This window comes from Stigmatopora argus, chromosome 10 (genome assembly GCF_051989625.1).
Source record: "Stigmatopora argus isolate UIUO_Sarg chromosome 10, RoL_Sarg_1.0, whole genome shotgun sequence".
NCBI classification, from domain to species: domain Eukaryota; kingdom Metazoa; phylum Chordata; class Actinopteri; order Syngnathiformes; family Syngnathidae; genus Stigmatopora; species Stigmatopora argus.
Window position 1 is genome coordinate 6868480 of NC_135396.1, and position 18750 is coordinate 6887229.

The 18750-nt window shown below is 40.3% G+C and overlaps 1 protein-coding gene across 14 annotated transcripts in view; it reads right to left on the bottom strand.

The window, feature by feature from the left end:
- The window catches only part of dscamb (Down syndrome cell adhesion molecule b), a 98806-nt gene that overhangs the window by 9265 nt on the left and 70791 nt on the right, over window positions 1-18750 (bottom strand). For 10 of the 14 annotated variants that reach the window (XM_077612371.1, XM_077612374.1, XM_077612372.1 and 7 more), the window contains 20 exons: window positions 18210-18280; window positions 17645-17888; window positions 16561-16707; window positions 16031-16186; window positions 15648-15787; window positions 15349-15502; window positions 15113-15230; window positions 14707-14873; window positions 14493-14591; window positions 13949-14137; window positions 13576-13866; window positions 12274-12450; window positions 11911-11941; window positions 11707-11822; window positions 11462-11626; window positions 10294-10494; window positions 9901-10203; window positions 6639-7738; window positions 5996-6074; window positions 5832-5899 (listed from right to left, as the gene is read on the bottom strand). In XM_077612371.1, coding sequence (XP_077468497.1) covers window positions 7287-7738; window positions 9901-10203; window positions 10294-10494; window positions 11462-11626; window positions 11707-11822; window positions 11911-11941; window positions 12274-12450; window positions 13576-13866; window positions 13949-14137; window positions 14493-14591; window positions 14707-14873; window positions 15113-15230; window positions 15349-15502; window positions 15648-15787; window positions 16031-16186; window positions 16561-16707; window positions 17645-17888; window positions 18210-18280 — 3221 coding nt within the window. In that variant the 3' untranslated portion in view covers window positions 5832-5899; window positions 5996-6074; window positions 6639-7286. Of the gene's footprint in view, window positions 1-5831; window positions 5900-5995; window positions 6075-6505; window positions 7739-9900; window positions 10204-10293; window positions 10495-11461; window positions 11627-11706; window positions 11823-11910; window positions 11942-12273; window positions 12451-13575; window positions 13867-13948; window positions 14138-14492; window positions 14592-14706; window positions 14874-15112; window positions 15231-15348; window positions 15503-15647; window positions 15788-16030; window positions 16187-16560; window positions 16708-17644; window positions 17889-18209; window positions 18281-18750 lie in introns of those variants that run through there. The other 4 variants (XM_077612381.1, XM_077612380.1, XM_077612379.1 and 1 more) reach the window with 4 other exon arrangements.

The window sequence follows — 18750 nt, forward strand, 5'->3', positions numbered from 1 at the left end:
GCCAGCCGATCGCAGGGCACAAGCAGACAGACAACCATGAACCCACCCAAACACCCAACCACCAAAACACCACCCCGCCCACCCACACACACGCACACGCACCCACACACACGCACCCACACACACACACGCACCCACACACACGCACCCACACACACGCACACACACGCACACACACACACACGCACACGCACCCACATACACACGCACCCACACACACATGCACCCACACACCCACGCACCCAAACACACACGCACCCACACACACACGCGCGCACACACACACACACGCCCCCCGCCCCCCCCCCACACACACACAGACACGCACGCACACACGCGCGCACACACACAATTTAGAGTGTCCAATCAGCCTACCCACTGCTGTTGGGTAAACAAAGTCCTACACTTTCTTTAAGGAAGCAATAGTTTGCATTCTTACAAAAAGTAAATAAATAGCATTTCTTGTATAACCAGAAATACAAAAAGGTGGGATTTCACCCTGCCAAGAGTTCTCTTGTCAATAAAATGATAAGTCACACACGTATATAGAACAGCAGAGTAGAACATCGACAAACCAGTAGAGGTGAAATACATGTTAGTCTCACCCATTTGATAAAAAAAAAAAATCCATGGCCCAACTGTCAGATTGAGCCACTGAGCTCTTAAGCTGGACTCACTTTAAAAGCAGCAAAACTGCACCACACACATAATCATAGAGGTTGTGCATATTTAGTTCATGTCGAGTTCAAATGGATTTAACCCTCTCATATTTTAAGCCATACACACCATTGTTAACAGGGTGGCCCGCCTTTAAGTGCACTTTCTGTGTAGCTGAAGTTGAGCACAGAAATACTGCATGTTGGCAGAGTATTGAAGTATTCATGAACACAATGCACTAACCAAAGACTTCTTCGGGTGCACCTCAATAATCTAATGTGGCCAAAATGACTCAAAAGTTGATCATTTTTGTTCCAGTCCACAAAATGATCTATCACCTTCCTGTATTTGAACATATCGTTGTTCATAAGATGCCCCAAAATTGCTCCAAGGTGGTCCCCACCACATTAGAGTAAGTAATGCCCTACGTCTGACAAAATACTTATTTCATGTGCAATATAAGGAATTGTTTTCCAACATATTGCGCTATATATCAAGTCTACAAGGTTATTCGCCTCAGAGGATTGCGCCGGGTCGCCAAGAGTTTAATCTGCTAAAGAAAAAAGAAGCTGCAGAGCAATCCTGTAAATTTAGGATCACGACACCGCAGAGTAAAAGTGCTCCTAGCAGATAAAGCTATGAGCCGGCCACGATTAAATGGCTAAACATTCTGCAGTATATAACCAGGTGGTTACAAGAATATTAAAAATGCCTGTATTTTTACTGTACGGTTGGATCGCAGAAGGAATATTCAGGACATGTATTCAGACTTACAGCGGAAGTTCCTATCTCATGGGAATAATCGCACCAAAATAGCAACTCTGAGAATGTTTTAAAATAGACATTCTGGAAAACAATTTGAGCTTACGTGAGACGATGTGTGAAAGATTGCAACCAGTGAACTTTAACTTGAACAATGTTGTGACACACTTTTCTAACTGCGGGAAGATTAAAACTCACACTTTACTTCTGCTTTATGCACATTATCACTATCAGTGAATATGTCATTTGGCTATCTTTTTTCTACACTTGAAAATGAGTTAAAAAGGTAGATTGTGACCCAACATTTATTTCTAAAGTATGCATTAATGCCAATACCGACGCCTGGCGCTGTGAGCTCACCCAGCATCCACCTTCATTTGCCCAGTTCGCAGTGCGCAAGTGCGTGAACGTATCTCCAGTGCGCAAAGAACATTTTTATCATTAAATATCTTGTGCATCCATTATTCAATATGGTTGGTGAAAAGCGAAAGGCTTCTAGTGAGGGTGGTAGTGCAAGGAAGAGGCAAGCCATTTCATTTGAAACGAAAGTGGCAAATAATAAAGAAGCTTGATGCGGGTGAGAAAATGGTGAGCGTTGCACGGGCATACAACTTGAATCGACCGTCGGTACCATTTATAAGCAGAAAGATCGTATAATGGAACACATGAAAGGTACAAACCAATGCAGGTTACTTATACAAGCCTTAAACATACAAATGCACTTATATAAACCTTCAATATACTTATATAGGCCTTAAACATAAATTATAATACAAAATATAGCACTGAAGCAACTTACGAACAAATTCACCTTACGAACAATCGCTCGGAACGTAACTCGTTCGTAAGTAGGGGAGGGTCTGTACTTTTAAAAATGGTTTATATATGCAATCCAATGGGGGACATTTGCACCGAGAATGAGACTGCAAAATTCATAGTGCGCCGTCTGTTCTGTTTAACAAGAAGATATCGAAGGTGGTGATAGCAGATGGGGCAGTTTCCTTAGTTAATTGAATGTAACATTTAATATACATGTGCTATCGATGTGGACCTTATTAAGGGACTTTTGCCTGGTAAGAGGGCAGAGATAGAAGCCACAATTGTGGAAATTTAATTTAGTTAATGTCTTGATGCTGCAGGAATCAATTTCACACCATGCAGTTAGTAATATTATTAAATCATCCGTATAGTTTTTTTTCCCCACCCCCAAATAAATCACTTTCTTGATTGTTTTACACACAGTTAGGCATAGTGTCTTGCTTCACGTCATTGACATCAGTCATTATACATTTACATGGGCCATTAATGGCTTGTCACGTGTTAGAAGTAGTTAGGTGAAATTCGACTCATAAGAAGAGGATCCAGTCGGAAATAATTCACTGCCTGCTTTTATGCACATGAGGGATAGAATTAGGGAAAACCTTCTTCTCGCTATGAAAATGCTTCAAATGGATTGGCTTATATGCGCAGAGGTTATCTGTTTTCTAGTGTTGTGACTCCAAATGTTGATTCAATTGACGTTTGCAAAACAGAGTTGTTTTTCTGATAAGCTTCTGACGGAGATGAGTTTTGGAACGTCTCAGTGCCGACAACAACAAAAATAACTCCAAAGACTGATGAGTTCATCACATTTGCATTCTTGAATTAGGACAAGCTCTCTCTCTCTCACACACACACACACACACACACACACACACATGAATACACACTTAGCTGACTTCCACACTAATTCAGTAGGAACGTTATATAATGACTTTAATTGTGTTTTATGTAAAACCCAGTATCTCAGAAAAAATATGTATTTGGAAAATTTGTGGCAGACAGCATTTACCATGAGCTCTTTTGGGGCATGTGAGATTATAGAAAGGCTAGGATTATAATATTTTTTTTTTTTGCTGCATATGAGGAGACATTCAACAAAATTGAGATTTTTTTCCCCACATCTGTGAGTTCACTAATGTTGGCTCACCAAAATTTAAGGGCATATTTAGACCAGGAAAGTGCATAGTTTGCTTTCTTTGGACGGGGCAAAAATAAATGGACTTTTCTGCTTTGGTGCGGTTGTAAGGTCCCCAAACCAAACGCATCCAAGATGGCCTATTGTTTTATTGTTTGGAAATTCAGAATGACACGAAGCATTTAAGGAACACGTGTGAGAAAGATATTGACCAAACAAAAAATTAGAGGGAACATTGCCCATGACACATAGCTACCAAGTTTCAAGATGGCGGGTTAATGAATTATGCAGGAGTCGGACTTCAACGGTAGTGTCCATAAGAATAATAATAATAAGAAGAACAACAAAGAATTGAGTGGCAACCTGAAATGCCTTCAGAATATAAAAACCAATACTGTACAGTGCAATATCCAACAATAGATTACTGTTCGCCTGCTGCGATTCACAATCACTGTGCCAAGAGAGATTATGCACTTCCACTCAAACGGGCCAACAATAATAATTTATTTATACTATATCTTCATTTCTCCCTCTGTCAGCCCTTCATAGTGACTTGAAAAAGAAATTAACGCCCCTCCACAAAATGGAGTAAAGGGCATTTCGACTTTTACATTCACTGATGTGAGAATATTTTAGAATTTACATTTTGTTATGACATTATTTTTATTTGGTAGTCTGTCTTGAGATTCAATATGATACTATGCCATTATAGAGGGGGGAAAAATTCCCAAGAGAAGACCATTTGTTTAACTGCAACGAGATATAATTGCACGCGAAAGTAGAAGCAGAGTTGCCGGTGGCGGAAAGATGACTTGAATCATTGAGGTGATCGAGCCGTTAAGTGCCACATTGAGGCGACACTCCGTAATAAGCCCCCCAATGGCTTTTGGCATGCCGACGCATCAATGTGTGTGGAACCTTTGGACAAAGGTAACGTTCAGAGGCAACTGATGACCAGTGACCCTTAAGAGTGCTGCATGGATGACTGCCTCTACACGCTAACGAATGAACAAGAGGATAAAAAGGGCAAAAAATGGCGTGACAACCAGTTGAAGGGGAGGAAAGTGAACAATGATAAAAGTTCATAGAAAAGTTAGGCAGCTGGGATTGGCTCCAGCACCCCCCGTGATCCTAATGAGGATAAAGAAGTTCAGAAAATGAGATGAGAAAAATGAGGCTCCTTCTAGTCAAATTATTTCAAAATGACAACAATAAAGAATCGTGATTGGTTACCACAAATATACAAATATTTTGCTTGGCTCTGCTTTCTGCTCAGTTACATTTAAAAGTATTAGAATATATTTAAATCTGCACTGCCAGAGAAAATAAATGAATAACTAGCAGTGGCTTAAATTGTATATAGTCATATTGAATATAAAAATACTAAATTATGAATAAGGGCAGCATGGTGTTGGAGTGATTAACTAATGCGCCTCACAGTTCTCAGATCGAAGGTTCAATCATCAGTGGGTTCTGACCTTCCTGTGTGGAGTTTGCATGTTCTCCCGGGGCCTGCATGGGTTTTCATTGGGTACTCCGGTTTCCTCCCACATCCCCAAAACATGTATGGTAGGTTGAATACTTTTTTTCAACAAGTATGGTCTAATGCACGTGTCAAAGTGGTGGCCCGGGGGCCAAATCTGGCCCGCCGCATCATTTTGTGTGGCCCGGGAAAGTCCAGACTTTCTGTTTTAGGATCAAATTAAAATGATGAGTATAGATGTATATTAAATTTCCTGATTTCCCCCCTTTTAAATCAATAATTGTAATTTTTTAAATCATTTTTTCTGTGTTTTTAGTTCAAAAATCATTTTGTAAAATCTAAAAATATATAAATAAAAAGCTAAAATAAACATTGTTTTAGATCTATAAAAAACTGAATATTCAGGGCATTTAATCCAGTTCTTTTTATCCATTTATAAAAATAAAAAAATCTAAATATTATATCTAAAATGGTCCGGCCCACGTGAAATCAAGTTGACGTTAAAGCGTTGGTCTAATGATTATAAAATGTATTTTCACATAAACCAAAAGGATAACCAACCAATGATAGCTCATCTTATAACACGTTTCTTGTTCCTGTTTTCCTCCCTGGGGATTGAAAAAGTATGTATAATAATAATAATAATATGCTAGCAGAAGATGCCTTGCACAGTTCCATGTTCATTTGTGAGGTCATGAAAAGGAATGAAAAGAAAAAGGCCCATAATGCACATGGACTATTTATATTCATCAGTCCTTCACAACTCAGTGCACAAGCAATACTTTGTACTTTGTTGCATGCGAGGCAACCAGGCAAAACTCTGTTACACTGTCAGATTCTATTTTACACCTATGATTTCCCCAAAGACGCGATCGTGTTTCTTAGTACGGTATTTGACAATGTCTGGCAATTGTGGATGTGCAGCCATTGTACATGGGCCTAGTGTACTTTTATGCAGTGTGGCTGACGCACCTGATCTTGGAGTCCCAGCGTGCTGTGCGCTCTGGCATGAATTATTCAGTGTTCTAGGAGGTGTGTGCCTGCAAGGGAAAAAAAAGCACATAGTGGTTCACGCTGCAGGGTCACTCTCAATGTCTCATTTCAGCTTGTCACACAGACTTGCTGCACAAGCTTACCTCTTTCCCCCCACATGCGGAAGTCTGCACTCTGCTCAGGGAGGTATAGAAAATAATACATGTAACGTCACAGCGCCACCTGTTGACCAAAGCAATGAGATAAGTAATCATTTGAAAATTCTTGAAATCGTTTGGTTCTGTCATGGTATACTTTCATTTTGTTGGTGACTGCTCAATAAAAAAAGCCTTAAATTAGTGATGAGTTTCAGCTGTTAATTATTGCACAGGATATAAATCATTCCTTTTTTGTATAGAAATAATTGAATCTGAATGGTCATGGAATAATCATGATAACAATATAAAATATGATAATACATATATAATATTATTCTTACTGAATTATATACTAGCAATTTACCATTTTTCTACATTGTGGTGTATCCTTGTTTTTTCAAATTCAAATCAATTTCACTTCGTTTTCTCTATTATAAGAGTAAAATGAAATGTCAAAAATAATATAATTTAATAAAACAGTCATGTTGGGTGTAAACCAAAAGACTGCAAAACAGATGTGTGCAAACATGACTAAGGACTTTATTAACCAAATCATTTTCCCCGTAAAATCCACAAATAAAAGTGATCTCTTTATATATATTCACATTGTATATTTTTTTTATAGTGACCCCCCCCCCCAAAAAAAGACCTTTCATGTGATTCCACGCCATGCACCCGCCAGGAAAGGTTGATAAACACTACGATTGATGGACAATGGCGTTCCTCTTCTCAAATGGCTCTTCAGAGTACCTAAACAAACACTCCTCAGTCAGCCAATCACCAAACTTAGTTTGACGATGAAAATAAATTATGAAAGCATTGACCCCCCCCCCCCTGAAAGCTCTGCGATCTTCCTCCATAACACTCTATTTTTGTCTGTTCTTTTTATATATATATATATAATAATAGTAATAATAATAATGACTAACTGTCCTCAATATAAATTCAATAGCATTTTTCCTCTCAATTTTTAAATAAATCATTTTGGCAATCCCCGTGTGTCGTCACTGTCAGATAAAAGAATAGTCGAGTAGAAAATAAAAGCTGTGAGATCCCAAAGAGGTCTGAGAGAATGAAACGTGTCCAAGCGACAGACAAGGGTGAGAGGGGGGAAAAAATGATTGGAAAAGATAAAGGCTCAAAGAAAGAGAAACAAAACAAAAAAAGAAAGAAAGAAAAGCATCACCATCAGACGCATGTCAGAAACGGTTCTATATACAACAAAGTGTGTTGTGGAAAACCATCCTTTGTGTGGCCGTCGTCCAACGGTGCGGCTACATAGTCATTCATCCCAGTGTTATACCAGTGTGTACGACTTGGCATAAGGGTTGTTGCTTGGTTTCAGGTGTCCTCGGGAGTCCAGCAGGGACTCCTGGGAGGTGCTGAGCTTAGCAGCCTGTGCTTGGGTCAGGTCTCCGGCCGGGGGAACTTCCGCTCGGACCTCACCCCGAGCCTCTCCCCGTTCCCGGACATCCCTGTGCGGGAGGGTGGACGCCGTTCCAGGCTGCCACTGCTGCACCTCCCTTGGCGAGGGCACTTCCATGGGGGTGGGCTCCATCGGAGGGGGCCTCTTCAGGGTACGGCTCCTCTGGGGCTCCAGGCAGGCTTGGCCCACGGCTCCTCCTCTCGTTTCTCCCGTAGCACCAGCGGAACCGCCACTGCCGCCGCTCGCCGACCCGCCTCTGGGCACGCCGCGGTTCAAAAGGAAGTCCACGCGGAGGTAAGGCGGCAAGTGCACCAGTTCTCCGCCTGAAGGACAACAAAGACAGGTGTAGGTGAATGAATCAATCACTCAAACATCAGGTAGAGCTTCGGTTCTGGCTTTGGTTTTATGCCAATGTTTTCTGGAAATTGTCATATTAAATATTGTCCAACAAATCTCAGTTCGACTCCCTAAAATTTGCAGTTTGGCTATTTTCACATCTATTTAATCGGTCATCTGTAAGAAAATAATCTATTTTCTCTACCACTCCACTACAAGTCCTGCGAGACTTTAGAGGTTGTTAAGGCTGTGTCATAAAAAATGCTTAGCTTGTTATTTAGGAAGATGAGGAAAGTGTTCAAAGAGCACCTCGGGTAAGGAACGAGGTCAATTAGTGAGGGGAGACTTCAATAGAAACTTGTTTCAGCTTGACGTGAGCTATAATATCCCAATATATTTAGAGACTGCATGAAACTATGCCAAGTCATATAATATAAGGTACTTCAGCAAATAGTCGTACTGGTCTTTAAAAGAATATTTCAAAATGTCATATTTAACTTTGGAATATTTACAACAGAGAAGCTCGCCAATACAAATAGAAAATGTGGCACAGAAAATCAATCATCAGTCAACCTTTTTTCTCCCCTATTAAAAAAATAGTAGGAATATTCACCGACCGGCAAATTGCGAAGTGATGAGATTTGAAACGGTATATAACAAGCAGTTAATCTGCTGCTGCTCTTTAATTCCTTGATTTGTGTCACTCGGACAACCCACGCACAATTTCACAGCCTTTTAATGAGTAGACAATAGCTGTTGAGATTAAACTTTATGAGCAAAGTGCAACAGAAGGAATTTTAACAGAAACTGAGCTCAATTAAAGAGCCAAATGAGATGAAAATACACAGAAGAACATTTCTGATAAGTGTTCTTTTCCACACGGAAGTTCTAAACATAATGTAACAGTGCCTACAGAGGGGAACTTGAATCTTAACTTTGTGTGAAAGCTGGATTTGAGCCTTGTCAGTCGCAGTGAACAGTCCTGAAGTGACCTCAGCGTTAAAGTTTAGTTATCTGACACCAGCGCTAACTGTTAAATGATGCCTCATCGGGCTACGCACCAAAAAGGCTTTCACGCTGATACGGCTTCAGTGTGCCACACGAGCACTGGTTTTGAATATTTTAATGGGGACAAAGAGTCTTAATGTGCCCTTGATCACCTGATAGAATGATCTGTTTGTCCTGAGCACTACCAATCAAACATTCAGGAGAATGAGAACTGAATCCAAAGAGTTGGATAACATTTGATCTACACTCTGCTATTTTGATTATGGATCTTCTTTTGGGGAAGAGATAGGAAGAACTCCAATTTAATTATTATAATAAACATGAGAAGAGAATGCCTAGCATAAAGGAACATGCCAAAAAATACTCTAAACACAACTGTTGGGGTTATTCTGGGATATTATTATATATGTGCGTATTAATCATTATATGTATGTGTGGAATATTAATCATTATATGTATATGTGATACATTTATCATTATAAGCAGACGAAAGCTCAGTATAACAAGGACACTTTTCCCCCTGCAGCTGGCTCCGAGGACATTTAATTGTTTTGAGGACTATTGACCTGACAGATCACCGAGTCCCGGGCCGAGGACTGTTGATCGGAGTTCGCAATGAAGATCTGTGAAGGACTCTTAAATTGCTTTGACTTGGATTCCGGCAGATGGCGATAATCGAATCAACTTCCGAAAATACTCGCATATTGTTTTAAAATAGTGTCGCTCGTTTCACCTTTTATGGAAATTATTATGCTTACTTTTGCAAATTCTTACGCAGTTGTTTTTGGTTTCCGATCTGTTGCATTCCGATGCAATTGTTGTTGCAGTTGTTTTTTGACCTTAATTGTGTTATTCGGTTAGCTTATGCAATTGTTTGATAAGATAACCTTAAGTGTTTTGATTATGTGCGACTAAATGGACAGAGGAGGATGCCTTACTTCAGAATGCTCCGGTGGCGAGGACGAGCCAGGACCGATTCTCACTTGCAAGTTATCGCTAGATTATGTTTCCGATGTCTCTCCTTTTATTAAAGTATATCTATTAATAAACCTATCAACAACATATTCTGATACCAAAGAAACTAAAATTAAAGAAGGATCTGAAGTACTTCCTGAACACGCACACGCAACGGCGGGCTTACCAGGTCTGTGCGCCTTTGGAACAGCCATATTCATAACACGGCTGACATCCTGAGGTTTGGGTGGCGAGGCAGTGAAGCGGCAGATGCCAGACTCGGACGGCGTGCTGGAGGTCATGCTGTCGGTGTAGTCGTTGGTCCCAGCTGTCATCTGCTCGGAGGACGTGTCGGAGATGAAGCACTCGGTGATGGTAAACTTAGCATGTCGGAGCTGTTCCTCCATCTTGGCGTGCTCGTATGCTCTGGCCAGTTCCTCGTATGTGGATGAGGCGCTCTCAGTTGACACCATGCTGCTTCGTGCCCGATCTGAGGGGGATAAGAAAGACCACATATTGAGGAAAAAAAACACAAAAAGAAGAGATCTATTGCATTCAATCCTTGATATTGGTTATCCACCTGTGTCCTGTGATGGACTGACACTGTAGCTGTCGCTCTCCTTGTCCACAGATCCTGTAGCTCGTGGCGTCGGGAGTCTCCAGTCGGTGGTCAATGTGTGCGAGGAGCTGGTGGGGTGTGGCCTGTTCAGAGTCCATTGGCTGGCGTACCGGCTTCGTGCGGCGGTGGGACCAGCTTTGGCAGTGCGTCTAGCGGTGGGATCTTGGAAAGAAGAGCGGGGTGCTGAATTTACCATTGCATTAAAAATTGGGGGAAAATTGTTAACAATAATAAAGAAATACCCTTTTTCACTTGCTATTCCAATACTAATTAGTTTGTCAGTTCGAGGTGTAAAATTCTTCTGTTCATGACAGGGTTGCAAAACCCTTTTCGGAACGGCTCTTAGTATCAAAAGCAGTGCAAACTGTGTTTTTTCCAACAATATTCTAGAAATTAATTCCCATTAAGGTTCTGGTCACCTAAAGAAAGTAACAATTGTGTCCCCTAAATCGACCCCATCGTATTTTGGTTTAAGTACGAATAAGGATTTTTGCATGTTTGCTTTGCGCTATTACAGTCCATTAGGACAGGGGACAAGTGTCTGTATTGATGAAGCAGTAACACAAGCACTGAAGCAAAACTTAAGTGGAATTATTGGCTGTAGTAAGCAGAATTGTAGTTTATAGTGGCTTATTGTTTAATCCTTTAGTAAAGTGAGACTTTACTGTTCCAATTAACAAAGTAGTGCGTAATTGTGCCATACTCAACACAATGTAGTATTTAGCACAGCTTAGGATAGTGTTTGAGAGACATTTATTGCAAGGACAGCATAATGATGCAGGAATGAGCTCCGAGAGGACGGTGAGACGGGAGTGAGAATGTGTCAAGGAAAAGCAGAGAGACCACTACTCCTGATCAGTTCCGCTTCTATGGAGCAGAAAACACTAACTTGGTCTGCAGCACTCCTGCTGACTCAACATCATCACTTCTGAAAGTCACCTTAGAGACCGGATGATTTGCTGGCATTAAATCATTAAGGTTATTTCCCCTCCTTTTTGCGCTTATAAGATAAATATGCAATGAAATAACCAATTGTATGTGGCTCACTGTGTCCTGCGGCAGCTAAATGAAAATTGATCCTAAAAATAAATGTATTATTGAAAGGGAATATAAAAAAATGGGTACTAACAATGGTGCGACTCACTGGTTCCCGGCCTGGCGTCGGAAACGTCCACCAGTGGTCCAGTGGCCTGAGTGAGAGACTGGTAGTGGACCGTGTGCGTTACTGTTGATGACTTCTGCTTGTTTGTGTCGCCAAAGTCGTTTTCCGTCAACAGCACTGTGGATCGATCATCTGGAAGTTGGAAACAAAGAACCGGAGCGAAAAAAATGAGAACATTGAATTGCTTTACATTGTTCTGATCCAGGTTTTACCGATGGTCTCCATGGTGTCTCTTTCCTCGATGAGCAGCTGCGCTCGAGGAATATCGATGTGCATTCTTAGTGTCTGTTGCTGCTTGTTCACATTTTCTGGCGTCCGTGTATTTTTACTGTGCATGTGACAGGAAAAAAGGATTTTAGGTTTTTTTCCTGATGTTTTACATTATGGAAACATTGATGAAGATGGGAACTGCCTACCTCATTAGCATTTCTGCTAGGCTTTTGGCATCTGTGAAGTCAACAAAGAGACGAGTTAAAAGCGAAATAAGCTGTCAAATTTGATGGTTAGCCGTCAAAGGAGACTGTTTAGTCCCTGTCAAGTTGCCTTTTCATGCAGATATGATGGTTTGGGTTCATTTAAATTACTATACACAATATTTCTATTTGTGAGCGCTACAGATGACGGTTATTTAACATTATTTACATTTTTTAAATGAACTAACACTGGGCATGTAGTGCATAAACCTCAACATAAAAATGTCAAGACAAATGATAGCTACACAGAAAGGCACTGCATTATTATTGCTCCTAAAACAAATAGACAAAACTACATAGACTGACCTCGAAGTCTTTTGAGTCTCTGCTCCCTGCGCCTCCTCTTGAGCACCATTAGCATGATGAAGACCAGCACGGCGACCACGAGGATGGATGTGATGGTCACTACCATTTTTAGACCTCCACTGCCCGACATGTTGTCTGAGATGGGATCGCCCGTTTTCAGCATAGGAGGAATAGTACCTTCAAAGAAACAGATTTTGATCTATAAAACATGGTTTGGTGAGCTTCAAAGAAGAACAGAAAACATCAGAATGTGGCTTGTGTCACAAAAACATACAAAAAAAACAAAGTACTCTTTCATATTAATGCAAAACCTAAAATGTATAGAAAGGCGAAAGGATCCTGTTTTGAGAGTCATATATTTTTCTATGCACACATTGTATAATATAATGCACTACACAATGGCATGGAATTTGTCTACATTTTCCCCAGTAAGAGAAGAAATGTTGCCTGGATTCACATGAGACACACGTTGAATATTTGCTTTTATTCCAGCAGCTGAGCAGTCAAACTGACAGGCTCGCCCACAAAATGATGTTTGCCCACACACAGAGAAAAGTACATCCGCGCACACAGACACACGTGCGCGTTCCTGACAGGCAATTTGAACTACTGTAGCTAAATCCCCTTCAAATGAATGAATGTGTAGTTTGGCGTTCTTATCGCCTCCTGTCCGTCCGCCTTAAAAACGTCCTTTCAGTGTGAATGGCACAATCTGGTGTTGCACAATAAAAGTATACAATTAAAAATGAAGAGCTGCTTTCTGACGTCCCTGGAAGTGTGACAGTGAAGCTTTCTTTCTTTCTTTCTTGTTGTGTGGGCATAGATACTGAGTGGGACGCCACAAACGCAACTGTGATTTGATGAAGGGCAGACAAGTTCAAGGGGTTTGAAACCTATTAAAAGACTGGATTTTCTTGGAATAAAAGTAGCACTTTTTTCATAGCTTGGCTGCGTCTGCGACCAATACTCAAGTGCGACTTATAAATATATGTTTTTTCTCTCTCTGACCTATACGAGTCATCTGAAAAACTGTTATCCTAATTAATAGATGCCTATTTAGTTCATTGTTCTCCATTTTACTATTGTCAATCTAAAGTATGATTGTTCTTGATTTCTGATGAAATAAAAAAATTGGCATCCAAAAAAATGTGATTTATACTCCAGTATTTTTCCCCTTTGTTGTGTATTCTTTGGCTGGTGCCACTTCTACTCGGCTTTGACTTTATAGCCCGAAACATACAGGATTCCTTATTTCATTTTTCATCTCAAGTAATCGAAGTCAGGCTAACATTTCAAACTTACCTCCATCTGCATTGAGAGTGGCAAAGATGAGCTTCTTCTCTGCTGAACCAGCACTGTTGATGACCTTCATCTGCAAGTCATACCACGTGGCCTCCTGTAGGTCGTACAGGATGTAGCTCTTGGTCAGCGACGTGCGCTGCGCGGTGGTCCAGGTGGCCGAGTCCACAGCTTTGTACTCCAGTATGAAGGACGTGATTGGACAGCCCCCATTGTTCCACCCAACGAGGTTGAGTCTCGCTCGAGTGGAGTTGATGCTAGTGAAGATTTCATGTTCTTTGGCAAACTGCGGTTCTGAGGAGCAGACACAGATGGTAAGAAAAAGCAGCTTGGACTTTTTTGGCTGGCTCGGCATTTTTCACAACATCCATCGTACCTTTCCCATGAGTTTTGGCTTCAATTATTTCACTGATTCGACCTGGCCCAACAGCATTCTGGGCAGTCAAGGTGAACTTATACCAGGTGCCACACTTGAGGTTCTCCAGGCGGTACAAACGCTCGCTGGGGCTGATGGGAAAACTACCCCACTGCTCACTGTTGTCCTCCGAGTACTGGAGGATGTATCCTACCAATGAAAAGGGAATAAAATGTCACTGAAGCGTGAGACAGCACCGAGAATAAAAGACATTTACTCAACGCATTTATCTCTTACATACATAAATGATGTTTTTTCTCTTTTTGTTTGTTTGTTTTATTCTTACAGGGCTCTCATTTAAATTATTGGAAGCATGGTCGGAATTAATTTTATTGTTTCATTGTGATATTGCCGCATTTCACATCGGCGAATGTAAAGTTGTAATAATTATGGTTTTTATTTGGGGAAAAAAAATGACACTAATTGTTTTTGGATAGTCTAAACATGGTAATTAATCTAGTACTACATATTTTTGGGGTAGATAAATATGCATATTATTTGTCACCTCTGATGGAGCTCCCGCCATTGTCTCCTGGTATCCATGACAACGTGATTGACGTGGTAGTGGTCTTTGTTACTGTGAGACGTGGCTGATCAGGAGGCACTGAAGATGCATACATGTCAATGAACAATGTATTATTTGGTATAAATTGGTTTATACTGAAGTTAACATTGTATATGTATAATTCTATATTTTCTACATATTCCCAGGTACTTGCCTTGGACCTGCAGGTTAAGCGTGATCTCATCTGAGCCCCAGTTGTTGCTGGCCACACAGCTGTAGTTGGCAGAATCCTCTGCTTTGACTGTGCGGATGATGAAGCTTCCATTGGCGTGGACACTCCGTCGACCATCCACCAGGACGGGTGTGGGAGTCCCATTGGTACTAAAGAAAGGCAAGTTATATAATAACTATTCCAGTAGTCGACTAATTAAATTGAATAGCATATTTTGAGGAATTATTTCCGCCTCATAATTCTGTTGGGTATTTTTTTTTTAAAATGCGGTTAATCTTGTGAATAAGCAAGTATATGAGGCTTTGGGTCCTCCTCCCCCAATGTTCCGCCTAGCAACAAGATGTTTTGATAGAAAAGACCAGCAATATGGCAATGAGCAATGACTTACTTTCCCTTGAGCCACTTAATTGTGGGTGGTGGGTCCCCGACAGCTTTGCATGGCAGGACAATGTCTTTCATCCAAGGGGTGGTGACTGTACCATTGAAGGTTAAAATTCGAGCTGGAGCTAAAAAAAAAATAAAAAATAAAATAAAAAACATGGCACATGCAGACAAACAGATTTATGTAAAAACAGGAGGAGCATGAACTGCAATAGAAAGCATCCTTCACTGTCAAAAACATACCTTTGGCCATAGGCTCCACTGTGATTTTTTCACTGTTGTTGCCGTGACCAGCAGCGGTCACGGCCACCACCCAGATGCTGTACTGCCTGTTACGAGCCAGATTGGGGATCCGGTAGAAATACGCGTCGGGAGAGGCCTCAAACTCGCTCATCACCTGCAAAACAGATGTAGAGAAGAGATTACTGTACCACTGTGGAACCAAAGTATTCTGAAAATGTCACCCCACAGATCGGTCATCCACTTTCCCTTTCTTAAAAGGTTGGATTAAAAAGAAACAGAATCCTGAGGAACACAAACACTATTACCATCGGATGCAGGTTCGAGCAGAAGACGATGTATTTCCTGATAATGCCGTTGAGCTTGAGGGGAGGCAACCAGGAAACAAACACCACAGAGCTGCTGGAGGCTGCGGCCTTCACGCCAGCGGGTGGACCCGGAACTGAGATGGAGAGAAACAAATGCAACTCGGAAATGAAACCAATGTATCATTCTTGGGCAGATAATGTTACACTGTATTCAGTATACATGTATAATGAAAAAAAATAGAATAGATGCAGTGTTTTTAATAGATCTTATAGACTGCCACTCAAATCAGCACAATGCAAGAAAAGAATTGTGATTAATAAGAGGATTCTGAATTCATGGAGTACATGTGTTCTTTTTGCACATCACACTTGCTTACCATCTTCTTTTGTCCGTACGTAGATCTGTTCACTGCGTACACCATCTCCGGCATTGGTGAAGGCCAACACCTGAATGCTGTAGTTAGTGTACTTCTCCAAACCATCCAGTTCCAGAGAGGGCTGACTAGTAGTTACATTCCTGATTTCACCAAGTTCTAACACACAAGAGTGAATAAATACATCAGCACTGATATGCAAAATACTAATTCATACATAATATTATCAATGTGATGCTTAACAGTTAAAACGTATCTCCTTTGGTACATTTAAAGGATTGTATATCATTAGAGAGTAAGAGAGACGTATATATTTGAATATTACGTTATTGAGGATTAATTAAATTTTAAAAATGACTGTTTGAGACACTTCTTATTTTCAGACTATATTAGGGTATTTCAGTAGAATGATGCAAGAGTGCCCTCTAGTGCAATAGTTCTTAAAGTCCAGCAGAGGGAAAATGCTGCACTGAAAATTATGAGGAAACATTCATATGAAGCATTGTATAATGTGAGCATTTCTCTTTTGATACCTCCATCAGGCAGATTTGCCCAGAAGATGACTCTGTATCCCTGCAGGTTCCCATTGAGCGCCTCTCTTGGGAGCTGAATCCAGGAAAGGGAGATGACCTCTGGCGATTTGGCCACAGCCAACACATTTTCAGGAGGCCGAGATGGTACTTTGACAAGAAACATGAACATTAGTTTTAAGGTGTGCTTGGATGGAAAAGTTGATGTGATAGTAATATTTTCATGATCATGATGGGGTTTTTTGTCTTAAAAAATTAGGACTATAGTTGTCGTTTTCTATAATTATCATGACTTAATCACCATATTTAGAACTATTATTGTCCTCGATGCAAAATAAAGACAATTTGAACTTTGACGTATGTAAGCAGTACTGTAGAAATTCAATAAAGCAATCAACCTCAAAAAATAAGTTAATCTCAAACTAAACCCTGCTATTTTGAGGCATGCACAAAAAAGCCTAATCAATGTTTTTTTTAAATCTCCAAAACAAGCTACAGCAGCCACAAAAACAGTACAATTTGATATCCCCCCCTTAAAAACAAATCTCCAAAAGTCAAACATGCACGTAGAGATTGAAAAGTCATGATCTAATGTGACAAGTGTACCAACATGACATTTAAACACCACAAGCCTACAACTGCTCATCAATGATTATATAAGATTTACACATCATTATACTTGTAAAATGGATGAATAAATATTTTCATCATGCCAATGACAGTTTAGGCTGAGAATAAATGCTTCATTGTTTGGAAATTAGAGCAAGAACTGGAGACTTTTTCTTCTCACCACGTCACCTGTCCTGCAATTTTGTGCAAAAAAGGCTAATAGGTTAACAAGTTATCGCTAAAGTTTATTTGTATTTTAGCTATCATGAACACACACAAAAAACTGAATACATAACCTCCAAAAAGAAGAATTGCACTTGATGGTAGCTTTATAAGTCAATACATTGAAAAAGTCTTAGTGGACGGTAGGATTAAAAAAAGGAATAACTACCATAATCAACACATTGGATACAACTCCAAAATGATAGATATTTTAAGAGTAAGCATTCGAAATATAGACTGTATATGATCTGCTTACCATCTTCTAAGGTTTTGGTGATAACCTGCTGCGATGATGGCCCTGTGCCTGCACGGTTAGCTGCTTGGACGACCACGCTGTACTGCGTGAACTTCTTTAGGTCGTCTAGCACAATGTTCTCCATGGTATCTCCTGTGGTGTCCATGCTGATGATGGTGAACTGGTGACTTCCACCAGGGCTGTATTCCCTGTAGCCCACTTGATATCCTCGGATAACACCGTTCTGCAAATGCTTGTGGGGAGGCTGCCACATATGAGGAACAATCAATCAGTTTTTGACCACATGTGAATATGAAACATTGAAAAATAACTTTTCTTTGGTTAAGATGAGGAAAATCAGCAAAGACCAACGTATTTTAGTGAAGTTATCGTGTTTGCCTTTTGGTATGATGGCCCCAAAAAGTTTAAACTTGCTTTCATTAGATGCATTCGTAAGATTTTTATTCCGTTTTGGGCCGATACAGACTAATGATATCCAACGGGGAAAAACTGCATTTAGAAAAAGATAATGAGGTTTGTAAATGCCCCTATTTCAGACTCGAAAGCCTAGAAATGGGGAGTTTACCTTCCAGGAAACCTTGATGCTTTGAGGGGAGGTGGACTCCAGAGTGACATCTTGTGGAGGACCATCAGGAGCTGCAGAAGAGGATCCATCAGTCAACATTACGAGGCACTTTCCTTTTAAATAGGGCCGATCATCAGCCATCATGATCAATTTAGATCACACTTTAAATACACTAGAGGGTGCTGTCGAGTTAAACAATATTGCCATTCCTAATGCTCACCATTCTCCAGAAACCTTGCGGCTTAATTAGCGTAAAAACAGCAAAACTATATTCATCCTATTAATTATTTAAATGACAAATGCTTTATTTACTTTGAATTTCATGCTTCAGCTTATTAAGTCGGTTTAATATGTTGGAAGGGGATTTTTTTTTTAGTATAAAGTATAAATAAATTAACATTTATTTACGTGACTAATGCCAGGAAAGAAAAAAGTCTCTGCGAGGGGCAGCTTTAAGTCTTATTTTCAACTATTAGTCATAAATGCAAGTCTGATGCGCGGTCATGTTTTTATAATACCAAGTGCTGATGTTTAATAATAG